The sequence below is a fragment of the Manacus vitellinus genome, unplaced genomic scaffold (assembly GCF_001715985.3).
Source record: "Manacus vitellinus isolate BGI_N305 unplaced genomic scaffold, ASM171598v3 scaffold_7_pilon, whole genome shotgun sequence".
Lineage (NCBI taxonomy): Eukaryota > Metazoa > Chordata > Aves > Passeriformes > Pipridae > Manacus > Manacus vitellinus.
Genome location: NW_021940813.1, coordinates 21082748 through 21100328, shown reverse-complemented (window position 1 = coordinate 21100328; position 17581 = coordinate 21082748). Strand labels below are relative to the sequence as shown.

General features: G+C 36.0%; 1 protein-coding gene across 1 annotated transcript in view; it reads left to right on the top strand.

Moving 5' to 3' along the window:
• COL4A1 (collagen type IV alpha 1 chain) overlaps positions 1 to 17581 on the top strand; it is an 85018-nt gene that overhangs the window by 21563 nt on the left and 45874 nt on the right. The window contains exons 3-20 of the mRNA XM_018083943.1: positions 3617 to 3706; positions 3796 to 3840; positions 5380 to 5424; positions 5545 to 5607; positions 5708 to 5761; positions 5908 to 5934; positions 7206 to 7289; positions 7402 to 7464; positions 8072 to 8107; positions 8640 to 8681; positions 10221 to 10310; positions 10965 to 11000; positions 11147 to 11206; positions 13361 to 13405; positions 13630 to 13683; positions 14131 to 14172; positions 15358 to 15451; positions 16105 to 16140. Coding sequence (XP_017939432.1) covers positions 3617 to 3706; positions 3796 to 3840; positions 5380 to 5424; positions 5545 to 5607; positions 5708 to 5761; positions 5908 to 5934; positions 7206 to 7289; positions 7402 to 7464; positions 8072 to 8107; positions 8640 to 8681; positions 10221 to 10310; positions 10965 to 11000; positions 11147 to 11206; positions 13361 to 13405; positions 13630 to 13683; positions 14131 to 14172; positions 15358 to 15451; positions 16105 to 16140 — 1006 coding nt within the window. The remainder of the gene's footprint in view (positions 1 to 3616; positions 3707 to 3795; positions 3841 to 5379; positions 5425 to 5544; positions 5608 to 5707; positions 5762 to 5907; positions 5935 to 7205; positions 7290 to 7401; positions 7465 to 8071; positions 8108 to 8639; positions 8682 to 10220; positions 10311 to 10964; positions 11001 to 11146; positions 11207 to 13360; positions 13406 to 13629; positions 13684 to 14130; positions 14173 to 15357; positions 15452 to 16104; positions 16141 to 17581) is intronic.

The following is a 17581-nucleotide window of genomic DNA, read 5'->3' as shown; positions in this document are numbered from 1 at the left end:
GATCTCTGGGGTCTAATCTACTCAGTGACATTAGGACACTCTGCATTCACATGACTTTACAGCTTCTAGAGGGTAGTTTTTTCCTCTCTTCTTCAGTTTACATACTCTGAGATTGATGGAATTTTTCTGTCATTTAACGTAGTATCACTGATACCAAAAAATATCTTATGGTTGAAGTTTGTGCTAACTCAAGCAGGAGTATTGAAAAAAGACCTTTGTTCATTAGTGCTGCTTCTTTCCTTACAAGTTTTGCACCACTAGTTTTCTAAGGCTGTTGTACAAACAGGCAGACTGATATCTGGACTAAAGAAAGGGACTGGAACCCAGGAGACTTCCCTACGTGTGTTATTGGGTCTTGATGGAATAGTTTGTCCTAATTCTCTCAGTTTCCATGGAATAGAGGAGTTAAGTCTGATTAACTGTGTACCCTGAAACTGCAGAAGTTTGGGCTTCCTACTCAATACTTACTTTGTACTATTTATCCTGAACTTACTTTGGAGTAAAGTCAAATGGGAAGGCAGAGTAGAGGGAGAGGTGTTCACAGTGTGTAAGTCCATGAGTAAGCAGCCAAGGTGGCAGGTTGCATGCAGGGAGGGATCACACAGCTCTCACACATGCAGTTGCCTTTATGTTTCCTTACTTCCCTCTAGCAAATCATAGATGAACTCAGTTCCAGTATGAGAAACCGTGAATCTGCAGTATTTGGAATGGAACAGCCCTCCACATGCTCAAGAGCTACACTTTCCAGGCCTTGGAACATCCAGTAGCTTGACTGGATGTCCAGAAGTTCTTGACAAATAGCACATTTTTCTTGTTGGGCTAACAGTTCAAGTCAGGAAAATAAAATGTTTCTAGGGAAACCTGGATGTATCTTACCTTGAAGTGACGTGTTTATAGTCTCGACTCTGCTCCTCCAGCTATGTTTTACCTCTCAGGGCAACCTGGGAGACTGAAGAGAGTCTTGAGAGAATTGACCATAGATGCCCTGGAAGCCCAAGTTTTTATTTGTTTTAAGCCTTTAGTTAACCTCCTTGGCAAGCTGAAACATTCATTACCTTAGTGAGTGATTTACAGGCATGTTAAGGTCTTTTACAGTGCCAGAACGATCTTAAGGGAGCTTTAGACTAAGTGAAAATCTGATCTGTAAACCTCAGTATTATTTTTTCTTAAGACTGGAGGAAAAACTATTTCCCTGTGTTGCAGGGTGCAGTGGTTCGGTCTGTGGTGAAATCCTCAGATGGACAGAGCTTCTGAGTGCAGAAAGTATCAGTCATGTTACACGTGACTGATCTGAGTCACATATGTTACACATGACTCATATTTCTCTGTCAAAGTAATCTTGTTTTCTTCTCATCTGCACATGTTGTACCTTCCTTCAGCAACAGAAGACCCTGTTGTATGTACTTGAGCGTCTTCTCCCTCCCAACAGGTCGTGAGAGCAAGTGCTCAGAGTTCAATGTGAAATCCTGGTCTGAAGTGATTTTGTAGAAATAGCTTTGTGCTGGCAGCGCCAATTGGCTAGCCAAAGTATGGGTTTATGTACCTGACTAATTTGTTTAACTTTACAGATATCTTTCAGATTGTTAATTACTTCAACACATTTATTCAGAGACCTGGATCATGATACATTCTTCTTTAAAATACGTTTCAAAACGATTTTAGTTACTTTGAAACTTGGACTTTGTACCTCTTGCAGCTGACCTAGTAACATATTTTTCCAACTGTTCTGATGTTTGCTTCGTTTTGTTGTGTTTTCTGGTCTAACACACTGCTTCAGATTTGCAAACCTTATTCTCAAACCATGACAAAGAATACTGGGTAGTAAATAGAGGAGATCATGTCATTTCATCACTTAAAGGAAAAACTGATTGTTTGCCTCAGAAAGTACCTTTTTATTGAAAAGTTTATTTTTGTGGGAGGGAGGAGAGAAAAAGCAGCAGGATGCTTTATTCTGGCAGGATTTTTTCCTAAACAAGTGTTATTTTGAATTCACTTTTTCATGCTCTTATCATCTCAGTTATGGTTTTCTGCCCTCCTTCCTCCTTTGCCCTGCTCTTCTTACCCATCAGTAATGCCTCTTCTCCCTCATCTCTTCATTTTAATGAAATCCTGGACAAGGAACTAAAAAACAACATCAACCCAGTAACTCCACAAATCTTCCAATTCATCTCATCTTCCGACAGTGTAATAGCACTATGTCTGTTGGTCATCACTCAGTTTCCTCTGCCTGCATGTCATAACTTTTTCTTTGCAAGATGCCTGTTATACTTCCTTGACAAATGAGCTCTCCAAGACTCAGATGTTGTTCTTCTTGTGTGTGCTCAATCCTCAGCTGACCTCTCCAAGTAGCCATCATATTTCTGGCAATCTTTGTCCTGAACAAACAGGAGAAAAGTGTCTTGTTAATCACCATCATAAAATCAAATACTAAATTGTTTGTTAGTTACAAAGAGCAATCTCATCTCTCACTGTTTTGCTGAAAATCCTTAAATCTTTGCATAGCTTCCTTTTGTGTGTTTTGAACCTTGTTGCTATCCTTTGAAAATCGCTGTGTTTTGAGTTTCTAAAACAGATGCCATGCTTTTTAGTGTGTTTTCCAAACTTATAGAACTTTTCCTTTTTGCAGTTGCACACTAACATTTTATTCATCCAATATTCCCATAGTTTTTGACAATATAAATTGTTTCTCCCCATTTCACATCACACCTTTAAAAGACAACTCTGGTTACTTCCTATGAGGAACATGTGGCTTTTGATTTGCTTGATTTGCTGTTTCCAGGAGTTGACATGCGTATTTTTTCCCCCCTCTCTCTGTGTGCAGATTTTGCTGCCTTTATTCAGACAGTGTTCCTCCACTGGGAGTCCATATATAGTGAACATATTATAACTGCGATATTGATCTAGAGTGTGGATGAATTTTCTGCCTCTAAATTTATCTGATTTAAATACATTTGGAGTTGTAGGGAGCTGGAGAGCACAGGAAACACAGATGTCCCATACAACATTAAAGGAGAATCCAAAGGATGACACATACAATCTGGGCGTTCAGCTTCTTGGGAAGATTCTGTATCTCTGAGCATCCTGTCTCTGAACCACCCTGAAATTCAACTCTAAGTGACAAGCCTGGTCTCCAAAATCTACTGTTGTGAATGGTGTATAAGAAGATTGGTATTTGCCATTCATACAGTAGTGACTGAACAGTAATATTTGTGGCTTTCAGGAATTTTATTGCTGATTTGGAGTTTTACTGGGATTTAGCTATATCTCTGTAGGAATGCAGGTAGGTTTTATTAGAGGGAAAGTGACCTTCCTGATCCCAGGAGTATAAGTGTGCTATGAATACTGCTATCCAGAGTGACAAAAAAAAGCTTTCATTGGCATTCAAAGAGTGCTTTTCTGTTATGCCACGCTCAGCCCCTGCCAATCTATTATTGAACTAGAAATATTTCTTTATTTATAATAATCCTTCTTTCAAGTACAAACATGAACTGTTTGCTGTTACATGTATCTTCTTACCCTCTAACATGTTTCTTGAGCACAGAAATAGGGGATATGTGAGTGGCTTGAAGAAGCAACTTGTATTGTATAGTTACTAATAAGTTTTCTGCTTCCACAGGGAGAAAGAGGCTTGCCAGGACTACAGGGTGTGATTGGGTTTCCTGGAATGCAAGGACCTGAAGGTCCCCCTGGGCCACCAGGGCTTAAGGTATGAACTTAAGCTTTCATATTTGAAACATTCAGATTTCCCTAAATTGTTGTCCCAAAGAAAGACAAAGCTTTCTATTTCCTTTGCAGGGTGATACTGGAGAACCAGGACTACCAGGAACAAAGGGAACAAGAGTGAGTTCTAGCTTGCTTGTTTGCAATTCTGATGTCTTTGGGTTGTTTTATATTTTAACTCTCCATGGCTGCCTTCAAATGCAAGAGGGAGTTAGTCTCTTCTTTGAGTTAATCAATGACATCTCCTTGTTCTGCACAATAATTTCAAAATTCTCACTTTTACCTTTGAAGTTTTGCATTGGGCAGCCAATATCTTTATCCATTTGCATTTTTGCCTGATACTTACCACTGCATCAACAGCACTGATTTTAATATACCTTTGATACCTTTTTGACATACTGAAAGACTTTTTTTCCAGCTTCAGGATGAACCAACCTTATTTCCTCTTGCAAAATTCTCCTTTATGTTTGCCATCTAGTCTCCTTGCAGCACTCCAGCAGAGAAGCTGACACACTCATGAGTACATATGTGTTAAAAGTGTGCGCAAGATGCAGAGCCGAATTAAAGCCAGGAACAAAGATCTCTTGACTTCGCTAGAAGAGGCTCTGAATATTTCTATGGTCTTCCTGTTGTCGTTAATGTTTAATGGGGCATTTACATAGCACTTATTTTAGCATATGATAATATTAGCCAGGGCCATGACTTGGGGGTTTGTGAGGTGCCAAGCTCATTCTGAGCATTGTCTTGTCTCGTAATGTCATGACGAAAGAGGATTCAAATGACTTGGCCAGTAATGATACATTTTCAGCTATACCCTCTTGTTTAGAGATTTTCAAAATACCATCTCGGTTTTGTTCTCTGTCTGCCTACAGTTGCTGCAGCACACAGAATTTACTGAATCAACTGCAGTTTCTGAGCTATTAAAGGGAGGGTATTCTGCTAGCTCAAGAAATCCTTATTTCAGTCTGTGATGTTCGTGATATCCTGGGGTATCCTGAGTGTCAGTATAAACTGGCATCTTCTGGCAAAAGTGTTTGTGTGCTACAGTGCAAGTAACCTGTATAACAATTACAGAGTTTTGGAAGAAGCAAGTACACTATCTAAGCACAGGATTCCCATACATCTTTTCTGCTTCATAATACCCGTATTAGGAAATACTGCATGAATAAGTAAGATGATAGGATGAAAATAATTTGCCAACTTAAACTGCTGATGCATTGCACTGAAAAGCTGTTCAAGGAGAAAGAGCTATCTCAGCCTGCTAAGTTTTTTGATAATAAGGATAAATTGATACGCTGATGAGGAGTATGAAAGAGAACATCTTTACAGTGTGTTTACGTCATCTCCTGCTATGAAGAGATGTTTACAGTAAATTTCATTTTGGGAACAGTGGTTGTGAGAAAACAACACCTCTGCATTCCTTTTTACCTCTACATAAGGCTCTGATCCAGTTCCTACTGCCTAAAAAGTTAAAGAAATATAAAGAAATCAGTTACTGATTACTAAGGTGACATGTCTGAGAGGTGTTGAAGATTTTGTAAAGGACGTTTTAATAATACTTGTTTTTGACTGTTATCACTGGCAAAGCAACTTGGGCTGCAGCTTTTCCTTGCGGTTTTGTGGATTTGTCATTTCAGTTTATGTTTTTCTCAATTTCAGGGCCCCCCAGGAGTATCAGGCTTTCCAGGAAACCCAGGCCTTCCCGTATGTATGAAGTATAGGTATTTTTATAAAGAACTAATTGTATTCATCAAAGTACTAATCATGACATCTGACCTGGATTATTACAAATATTGTTAATTTCTTTGCTTTCTTTTCATTTAGGGCATTCCTGGACAAGATGGCCCTCCTGGTCCACCTGGCATTCCAGGATGTAATGGCACAAAGGTGAAATTTATATATGTTTTTAAGAGCATCTCTGTGTTGAAATAAAAACATCTCTCAAGCATATGTTCCCAAAAAACCCTGATTTCTCTGTTCCCCTTAGGGTGAAAGAGGTCCAGTAGGTCCCCCAGGTTTACCCGGACTGACTGGGAGTATAGTAAGTAGATTCTTTTCTGCTTGATTCACTTTTTTCAACCCTGATTCTAAAAATTCAAATATAACTATATGAAAAGATACAGAGTATAAGATGTAAAATATACAACACTGAGGAGCAATGACATCAAATATGTCTTTTTTTCACAGGGACCCCCAGGACCTCCTGGAATGAAGGTACGTTTTACTCTGTGTTTGTATCCTACTTCTAACAATAAGAATTTGGGTGAAGTCTACACTCTCTAAGACCAGCAGTTCCTTACTTAAGGACTGAAAAATTGTACTGCCGTGTTTCACTTTGTACTCTGTTCTGCAACCCCACTAAGTAAAGACAGTGGTGTGAACTCCAGTTGACAACAATTGAACATGAAGGTCTTAAAAGTGTATTACATGGATTACAACAGAAAAAAAGTAGTACATATCATTAATTATGTATAAACGATATGGTGGCCACCTAATTGTATATAAAGATTTAGATAGGTTTTATGATTCAAACATATGTTTTTATGTTAACATTTGCTTTATCTACATAGTTTCACGTAGATAATATTTGTGAATGAAGATCATATACCTCACAATACGAAAAGCTTCCAACACATACTAAACAGTTTTCATAAAGGAAAAAAAATCAGACTAACTAACTAGGTATTGAGTGCATTTTGTGAACTGGAAAATGAAGCATTGAATGACAACAGAGAGCTTTTGCTCTTTAAAATTAACAGATGTTATTTGGAACTGTAAGCTAAATATAAGTCTAAAAGTAATCTTGGATTTGTTATGACATGACAAAGTCATAACAAGTTATATCTTACTCTTACATGGAAAGAATTGACTTAGTCTACAAACACTAAATACTCGAATGTTTCTTTCCTAGGTGTGTATGCGTAGGTACACAACTGCTGAAATAAAACCACTTACAATACTCCAACTTTGTACAAAAATGCAGGAAAAATGGGATCTTTTACTATCAAAAAAGAGACAAAAAGTGAATAATGATCAGAATAATTTTCTGAAGTAGGACTAAGTAGATTCCTTTTTTTGAGAAAATGACTTTTATGTCAAAACTAAGTATAAGCATGAGGGTCTCAGCCCGGGAAAGAGATTGTGAGGTTACAACTTCTCCTAGCAGCCAGGTCAGATGCTCCAGTTGTGTGGTGACACTGTATTAGTGATAGATTTGACAGAAAAATCATTCTGCCTACCCATTATGATATAGGAAATGAAAGTAGGAAGGAAGATTTGGTACTGGAATTTCTTTAAGTGGCTTTAAAGCATGTTTGGCAATTAAGGCTTTAACTTGTAATATGTCTTAAGTAAGGTGATTTCTTTTAAAGTCAGCTTTCCAAATGATTCAAGACATAGCTCCAACTTTCCTCTCATCTCAATATTAGTGGTTTTGAATGTATTTGAATTGATGTTCAAGTATTCTTTTTCTTTTCTTATTATAGGGAGACCCGGGTGAAGTGATTGGTCTTTTACCCTCTGGTGTGCTAAAAGGTGATAAAGGGTTTCCTGGCCAACCTGGACTACCTGTAAGTCTAAAAGATGTTTGAATAGTAGTGAGTTTCAACTAGAATGAAATCAGTATCATGAAATTATGAAACAAATATCACTTTTTTATGATGCCATTTGAATTTTTCATAGGGTCCACCTGGAACTTCGGGTTTTCAGGGACCAATGGGGCCACAAGGTCCTCCAGGAGAGCCAGTAAGTTTCCTCTCATGGTGATTTGAACTTTACTTTTAGAGCTTTATTATAGGAATGTTCTAGAAGGTGTGTGTATCAGGTCTTGGTTGAGATTTGGGAAAGATAACCTGTGGTGTAGCCTCCGGAACTCTACCATGGCAGAAATTACTAGGCAACATAGGTTTTCATTAGCAGCTGCTCCTACAGTCATCCTCTATTCTTGCACTCTTGGAGAGTATTTTTGTGGGGGACAGACTAATTGTGATTCCTCCTGTCTTCTCTTCCCCAGCTTAATTTATAAAAAATAAACTACAAACCTAGCAGCCAGACCTAAACCCAAATGTTTTCTGAGATTGTTCTTATGGGTAGCTGCAGTAAGGAGTACCATGGAAGCAGGATATCAACCTCTGTTATTATGGTAATTAATGTGATATTGCAGACAGATTCTCTTTGTTGTTATTTTTTATTCTAAGTTGTTTTTATTCTAAGAATTATGCATGGTAACAGAAAAAGACTTTTTATCTTGGTTTAATTAAAAGATTTTCCTTTTTACTCTTTTCATAGAATAAGGCATTATTCCACCTACTGTACTGTATGTATGTGCATGCTAAAATATACTGTCTTGTAGGGTCCCCCAGGGCCACCAGGACTCCCAGGTGAGAAGGTAAGAGTCTTTATTATTATAAATATTAAGCCTATCTGTTTATTTATTTGGCATACCAAATTCCCCAAACTCTGGAAACTAGTGATCCTAAAGGAGTGTTTTGTTTTTTTTTGGAGATCTATTTCTATGTCTTAATGGACGTCATAAAGAGAGATTTTTAACACTTTTTTTCAAATTTTTCTAGCTCTGTTATCTCATTTGATGAAATCAGTAGTAATCACAACATTCTATGGTTATTTGAATTCATTTTAAAATGTAAAAATTTTCACTAAAGTGTTGGGAAAAAGAGTATATTGACAGTAAAATTATCTGATAAATTTCAATTTTTTGTCACAAGTTGCTGTGATGGCTAAAAAAAAAGGGAGGTTAGGACTTTACTTATTTGTTTCACACGTGCATTCTAAAGATATATTCTGTCTTTTATATTCTCTCTTAGTGTTTGACATGTATAAAATACTTTCATATGTGTATATATATGCATGTATGCACTGCTGATAGAATTTGACTAAGTGTGTATAATTTACATTTTCAGGGCTACATGGGCTTGGGCTTTCAGGGTCCCAAAGGTGAAAAGGTAGGTCTCTTGTAAACTTCTAGTGAACAACTGTAGAAATATTTTTGATACTATGTTTTAAATAAAGAAAACTGTTGGAATCAATCAACAGAGAAAATAAGCATTATAATTTTTGGAAGACTTGAGTAAATCTGTAACTTACACCTAAATGAATGAAAGTCATGAACAGTCACAGAATTTGTTAATGTTATACCTGATTTAGGTCACTATCCTGTTTTCCAGCTGTGACTGGAAAACTACTTCAATTTGAAATAGGCAGAAACATTTACTCTGTATATTAGGACTCACCATGAGATTTTTTTGAAGTCAATTTAATTCCAAGGGTTGAGATTTAATATGCTGTTCATAATGACCATAATTCATTGTCATAGGACTCTTGTGGGCCTGTCTGCCTTAGTTTGGTTTGGTAGTGTATACATTTGAAGCAGAATTTTCAGTTGTCCCCTTTTACTGTGTTTTGCCATAACCCAGAAGAGGTTTCAGAGCACACAGATGAGTTTACTTTTGAATGAATCTAAGCCAAAAGATGTGCTCCAGGATCCCATTTATTCTCTTACTCAGCATCAAATGGGAGGTAATACATGTGAGGTTTAATCTGTCACCTCTCACACTGAGAGGTCTGGGCCAAAGTGCCTTATGTTGTGTTTCCAGGAGCCAAGAACTGCAGTAAGTCAAGGGCTATTCAGTAAATTCATAATATGTTTGAGCACTTCTCCAGAAACTTCTCATGACTGTCGTTGACAGAGGGTTTTTGGAGTATAAGTAAATTATATTACTTAGGTAGGTTTGTTTTTTTAATCTACCACCTTATTTATGTATTTTGAGCCACAATATTCCCAATGGATAGAATTTTTTGTGACATGATGCATAGTGGAAATTAAGTTGTTATCATTAAATTTACTGAAAAATGTTGGTCATAGAAGTGTGTGGAGATTTTCTGTACTCCTCAGGTTTGTCTTTAGCAAAAGATTAATGGTATTGCTGTGCATTATTGCTTGACAGAAATGTATTTGAGCCTTTTGGGAGGTGTTTTACTGTAAAAGATAGTGCTTTTGCTTTATATAAGGAGATGAGATTCTGACCCTGCAATGGACACATACATACTAAAAAAGTATGATCCACAGTTATCATCTCGAAGTTGACCTTTATGGGCAGTTGTAAAGCTGATGGAACACTATAAACTTTGACTAACATTTCTGTTTAGGCATTGACTTTCTATACCTGACCTCTTTCCTCCTAATCTCCTTCTTCCTAAAGTAATCACTAAAAAACTTTTGTACTATTGTTGTAATTAATTGTATATGTTCCTGATATTCAGTGTTGATCAAGCTATCCCTAAGAGTAGATTAAGAGATCTTTCTCTGTCTGTAACTATGTATGTAATCCTTTCACTAGTTTTGCTGAAATAAGAATTTTTTAAAAACACAGCTATGTTTTTAAAAGCAAGTGGCAGTTCTCTTTAATGTTATTGGTCTTCATAATGTTTGATCTCAGAGTCATGCTGTTTTCAATGGACTGTCCTGGATTTGCTGTTGACAGGGAGAACAAGGAGTAAGGGGCCCCCCAGGACCTCCAGGACCAGCACCACACATGAAAGAAAAAGGGAGTGAAATCATAAGGGGAGAAAAGGTGAGATGTTAAATGATTAAATGTTAAATGACTTCTTATACTCTTCATTAAAATATGATCAGTAGGAATTAGCAAACAAAAGTGAAACAGGAAAAAAAATATGAATCCACCTAGAGCAAATTTTTCAAAAATTTCTTCCTGTTTTTCATCATGCATGAATTTTGAAGGTCATTCTAGAAGTCTCTCTAAAAATATATGATAAATGGTAAATGCATCAGTAATTACATAAAAAAAGTAATTCATGCAGCAGATGACTTTCTGAGGAAGGAAGATTGATAAGCACAGGATATTATAAAAATATTCTAAAAGTTCGAATTAAGTAGTAAGTATTGGTTGAAGTAAGTAGTAAGTTTGAATTAAGTATATTCGACTTTTCATATACAGAATCACATTCATGAAATCTGAGTGCTAATGAATTTTTCAATTATTGAATTAAACAGTCTAAGCAATATATACTAGTAAAGTAAACTAGCTTAATGGATTCACATTTTGTGTTTGTCAAAATTCTTGCACATCCTACTATTAGACATAGTTCTTGAAATGGAGAACAGGATTAAATGTGCTTTTGCTGGTACGAAGAATTATTTACAACCTAAATGAATAATGGTTAAGGTTTTGTTTACTAATCCACCTTTTTTTTTATAATTTCATTAGGGTGATCCAGGTGAAAAGGGTGAACAGGGAATCCCAGTGAGTATTGTGTAGTTTTTTTTGCTACTATAAAAAATTGTAAAGAATCCGATAATGGCACTGAATATCTCTACAGCTATTAGATAGAAGTAAATTTACTTTGGAATTTGACAGTATTTTTAATCTGGTGAGTATTTGTTTTCCAGGGATTGCCAGGTTCAGGCTTCAAAGGAGAAAAGGGTGAACCCGGAAAGCCTGGTCCACGTGTAAGTATACTCAACTTTATCAATACCATAATTGCAGTTTTATTGTATTGTTTCCATGAGCTGATTAAACTTAGTAACCATTAGTTGAACAGCAAATTTGGTATATTTCAAAGAGGCAAGTTTTGCTGTAGGACAGGTGTAGAAATGAAGGTAGTAATAACATGCAGTAATATTAGTATGTAACGTTTCAGATTACTAAAGACACTCAACAGTAGCTTGTGGTGCTGAAGGCAAAGGCAAAACTCCCATGGATCCCAACTGAAGCAAAATTAAGTCATTCCAGAACAGAAGAAAAAGCAAAGCAAAACAGATCACTCTTTTGGAGTGACTTTAGCTAAATGGAACATGTTGAATTTATTTCAAACACTCTCACATGCAATCAACAAAGGTTGATGCTTAGCCTAAAGGTACAGTTCCTTACAAAAACAATGAATGGAGCAAAAAGTTTAGGTGACTAAAATACTTTTGCTTGCTGGTTTCTAGCCTGACTTTGGATACTTGAGGCCATAAAGTCTATTACATTTGCCTAATCTGACCTATATCATATAGTCTCATCCATACAGCTTCTGCATGAGTCATACAGTATCTTTCATAGCTGAGCTGGTAGCAAAATTGTACATTTTCTACGTTCAAATGCATCTAAAGTAGTATAAGTTTCTCAAATTGTGGGTTTTCCTAAACTGTTAGGCCCAGCACCTCTATAGGCATTGGATTGTACTTCAATCTGAAAAAGATAAAATCTCCCTTTCTACTATACTTCAAAGTCAGATGTTCTATTATCCTATCAGTAAAGATATATTGGTGGGATTATCTTTGCTATCACATGTATTTTTATTATTACTGTAAATGAGAACTTGAAGCTGGAAGAATGGAGAGATGTTGGCTTTGGAAACTAGAGCATCTGAACTTTTCAAAAGTTTATTTTTCAGTTTCTGTTTCCCTGAAGAAAGTTGCTAAGATATTTTATATATAATTCTTCAGGAAATTATAGCTACTTCTGAAATTAGGATAAGGCTTGAAAGATGAGCAGATGTTAAGATCTGATATTCTAGTTAAATAGAATTAAACCATATGATTAATTCCAATCACAGAGTACATTTGAAGATTCTCTTGGCTTTGCAGATCATAGTTTTAATTTGTCATTAAAACTTACTTGTAACCCTTCTTTATAAGGCACTATAATTGCACATTTCAATGGTGGCAGCCTTTTCATGTTTGTTGTATCGTTATCCTTCAGTTGCAATGTTTTAAACAGAATTTTTTTGACCTAAACTGATGAGATTACTTTTTAGACTGAATTATATGCACTGTTACTTTGTGTATTAAGTATATACATTTTCTTGAGTTTATGGGACAAATTCATACTGCTTATGCTACACATACAGTCTAAGCATTGAGACACCAAATAAAAGCCAGCTTCCAGTGGGTTAGGCCACAAGCCGACATACCAGTCCTTTTCTGGTGCAGAGGAAAGGAATGCTGAAAAGTAGGTTAGTCCATCTAGGTCATTTGTCACGTATCTGTTGATTACTTCAAGGGAATCTAATCCTCTCTGTAGGTTAACAGAGTGGTCTAATAATTAATAATTTTGTTCTGGAGGAGGGAGCTTTGGATTCTAGTTTGTCATCTGCCATGTGATTTGAAATTATAGCTTTCAATGTAAGGAAAGTGGTTTTTACCACTAGATTAACACATGATCTGATTACCACAAGACCTAATACTCTCCAAGCCTTCTGCTGAAACTGAACTACCTAATATCTATGAGTAAAGGTTTTGTGAAGCTGAAGAGTATATGTACATAGAAAGGGATTGCTGTGAAGGGAAAGATTTTGGGTCTGATTTCAGTTTCTTGTACTGTTGATACATTTTGTCTTGAAGTCTCCTTGACAGGGAAATCACTGTGTTATTCCTGGGTCTGGTAATAGATTTGCAGGATTTTATTGAATTTGGTGTCTCGTAGGGTGTTGGATAATATAAGAACTAGGCTTTCACAATTTGCCTGCTTTGTATCCTCTGGTCTGTTAGCTGCATTAGCACACTTGGATTAATGCACTGCAGTAGTGATTGTTTTGTTCTAGTATTTCATCCACAGTATTTAGAAATGTCGTCTATGTGGTTGTCTGTTTAAGCAGAGTGGAACTTCGTGTTTTACAGGGAAAGCCTGGAAAAGATGGTGAACCAGGACCAAAAGGAGAACCTGTATGTATTTTACTGAATTTCCAGTACTGTTTTTTGCATTCAAAACAAATGTATTTGTCTGTGTATTAAAACAGGTTGAAATTTTCTAGCCTTCTGAATTATTTACTTAAAGTTGTTGCTTTCAGTGAATTAGTGTCTGGTTTGAAACTTTAAAGCTTTGATGCTGCCGTGGCTAAGATCCATCTGTATTTTTATCTTCTGGTTTCACTGTCTTCTACACACAGGGTTTGCCTGGTGGGTTTGGGATTCCAGGACGACCTGGGGAACCTGGTACAAAGGTGTGTAGTAGCAGCTTTTGATTCCCTTCACACAGAGTGAGTTAAGATAGATGTGCAGTAAAGCAATGACTGCACATAAAGCAATATTAAATTGCTAAGCTGCATCATCACTAGGAGAAGTTAAAATTAAGTTAATGTAGGTATACCTGATTTAGATCTCTTATTTGAATTGATTAATGCAGGCTTTATTTTCACAAGCTCTTTGCCCAGCCAATATATGTACAAGTGTACTTCCCTAAAAACTCTAGTTTTTTTTTACATTGTGCAAACCAGTACAGGTCTGCAAACAAACCATTTACTAATACTGCTTGTTATAGTGATCCAGGTACTTATCATTTGGAAGTTGTATGATCCTATATTGAATTGTTCATTTGTTGAGGAAATCCAATTCTGTTGAAAAAAAAAAATCTGATCTGGATTTAAAATGTAAATTCTATTTTGATTTAGGGTGACAAAGGGGAGCGAGGTTTTCCAGGACCTCCGGGAAGAGTAAGTAAAATAAATTTGTGTTTTATTTGAAACCTAAAATAAAATTAAATTTTGTGAAAGTGCTCAAACAATGAGGGGAAAAAAGAGAGACTATGCATGTTCTCATCTCATTCTCATCAGTCACATCCTTATTTTTTCTCAATGGAAAAAACTGAATACAGTTTTTTAAAGTATATTTGAAATTTGGGAAAGGAGGTCTTGAACAATATGAATTTCAAACATTTTGGACTATGAAAATTATAAGCATTGTTAATCAATAAAATATCCAAAAGAGAGTTCAAAAGACTAAGTCTGTCAGCTTTGCAGTTGGTTGTGGTTTAACTGCAGCTGACAATTAAGTACCACACAGCCATTTGTTCACTCACCACCCCTACCCGAGGTGGGATGGGAAGGAGAATTGGAAAAAGGCAAACCCCATGCCTTAAGTATTAATTGAAATAAAGTTAATAATACTAATATTAGTAATATTAGTAATAATAATAATGAAAAGGGAGATAAAAAGAAGAGAGAGAGGAATAAAACCTGAGAAAGACAAGTGATGCACAATACAATTACTCACCATGTCCAGTGAGTCCCCGAGCGCAATCAGCCCCTAAGCACAAGAAGAAACCAGGAGAGCAGTTTGTAATTTTTTTTAACACTTCAAATAAAAAATGGGGTTAGTCAGCAACAAATAGATCATTGATGGTGCTGCTTCCCCAACATGGGGAAAAATTCCCAATATTTGCTAATTTGATTTGAAAAATTGTACATGCTTCATGAATATTTTATTGTAAATGTTAGTATCCTACATATCATACTCAGATCAATGGTAGCAGAAATTGCCAGAACATAGTATTTTAAAATTAAAGGTAATACAAACCAGTGCTTAGACCGTGTTGAGATTTTTTGGCATCATTCTTGTTGAGGAAGATGCTATAAAAGCTTTCCACTTAATCCTGTGACTCCTCCTATGAAGGAATTTTGGTAGAATGGGAAATATTTATTTTCTCTGGTAATTCCTCAGCAGCTACAACCCTCTCACAGCAGTTGTTGTATTATGACTGAAATTGCAAATATAACCACAGCTGCTCAAAATTGTTATAAAACCAAATGGCCTCTGTACCATCAGATCAAGATGGGAGAGATACAAATGAAGGCACAGTTGCACATTTCTAGTGTCCTAGTCTTTGTCCTGTGATTCAGATGATAGATGCTGGACCAGTAGATACCTTTGGTGAAAAAGGAGACCCTGGAGTTTCAGGCTTGCCTGGACTGAAAGGTCAAAAAGGTGAAAAAGGTATGTATTTTGTTTTGTCTTTTTGATTAAGTTATACTTTTAGTTTTCTTACTAAAGGAAATTAAATTTGTACTGTCTGTGAGCTCTATATGACAGTGTAATGTTCCAGTTATTTATTTAATTGCTTTCAGGTTTTTACCTTTTGTAGTAGCTTGTAGGACACTTCTGCTTCTCATCTTAACTAAAACTGCCTTTCAGTTATAGATAAAAAATGATAAACTAGAATCTGTTTTTAATGCAATTAAATAATCCAGTGAGATTATTTAAGAAATATGGAAATCAACACAAACTTAAAGAGGATAATAATGCAGAGAATCTTGAGACTCCTTTATGAAAGTCTGTAGCCAATTTTTAATCTTAAGATTGATTTGCATAATTTTTAAAAGTCTTCGGTAAACAGAAAATCAAGCATTCCCTTTCCCTTTTTCCCCATTACAGACTTTAGCCTATTTAAAAAAAATCACTAGAGAAGTTTGGACACAGCAGGGTTTTTTCCCTGAATATAGTGCTTGCAGATATGTATAGATTATTTAACTTCAAATTTCATTCAGAATATAATAGCTTGAATGTGAATTTAAATAATATGGGCTAAAAGCTCGCTCTCAATGGCATTGCTGAATTCATTGCCTAATTGAAAACTTCTCTTCCTAAAGGTTTCCCTGGTGCACAAGGAATCCCAGGACCTCCAGGTATGAAACTATGACCACTGATTTTTTCACATTTTTAATGTATTCTTCTTGGGTGAGGGGTCCTGAGAGATATTCTACTTAGCTGCTCCTCACCGAACACCCAAGCAATGACTTCTCCAGCAGTCTAATCATCCCTGTAGACCCTCAGTTTTTCTTGTGTCTTTGATGTGATCCAGTCTTGTTCTTTCTGTAGAGCCCTGATAACTTTCTGCTGAAATTGAAAAAGTAGGGTACACAGTCCATCAGAGATAGCCCAGAGAGCATAGCTCCATTGGGCAAGAAGAGTTGTTAAATGTGAATATGTATGTGTGTGTGTGTGTATATACCTGAGTATGTATACTCATATGTAGATCATTTGTTTTGCTCTCACTTCAGCTCTATATGTGTTTGCATAAATATAATAAAATAAGGTTTGCAGAGAGAAATAATAACAATATTTACTAGATCAAAATAATTCCTGAAGGCTTCCTTCTTTTTTTTGACTATGTCACTTGATCAGTAAAAGTTAATTCTTTTACCTGAAAAATTTGCCTTTTTCATAGTCTTAACATATTCCCATCCATGATGATACTGCTTTTATGTATATACGTATGAGTGTTTGAAGTAAACCATGACATTTGATTTTTAAAAATTAAGTAAATAATCCGTGGAAACCCAATTCTAGCACATTCTGCAGTGATACTATTACCTCCTTTACTCTCATTTTCTATCTTGACAGTGAGCTAAATAAGAAATTAATGTGAGCCAGGGTCAGATAGTTTCTAGGAAATTTTTCACAGTTTAGAGTGGAGATGCTATATACTGCAGGCTGTAATTATAGCTCTTAGTCTGTCATTACCCTACAGAAATGGAGATTTCTGTGACTTTCATATCATCCTGCAGTGTTGCAGAAGATTCAAAATGGTTTAGTGATCAAGTCTAGTGATGAGTTGTGAACTAAAATAAGTCAATATGAAGACCTGTGTGACTGTACAAATAGTTAAAAGGAGATCTTTAGGTTTTTTTCTCTCTGTTTAACTGCTTGTTTTTACTGGCTGTTGTTTGCTTATTATTCCTACAAACTATTTTGTTTGGTTATAATGTTCCTGAAATCTGCTTGCATTGTTGACTACTTATTTACTGGAGTTATTAGATGTGCTCTCCCTTTCTAGGTACGTTTAAGTTTTGGTTTATTATGAAGTAACAAAGTGTGTAATAGTTTCTAGGTGTAATAGCTAAGGTGACTCCTGTGCTGACACTATTTGCTATCCAGCAAAAGTGAATTCAGCTAAATCTCAGGAAGGCACTTGGTAGAGAGTAGATGTGTTTATCTAGAGACCTAACAGAAGTGAGTAACTCAGCTGTAGTGAGTATATAATCTCAATTTTGTATAAATCACCAGTAATTAAAATACAGTCCCTTTTTTCTTTTTCTCTGAAACCTCATGGAAGCTAACCTGTTG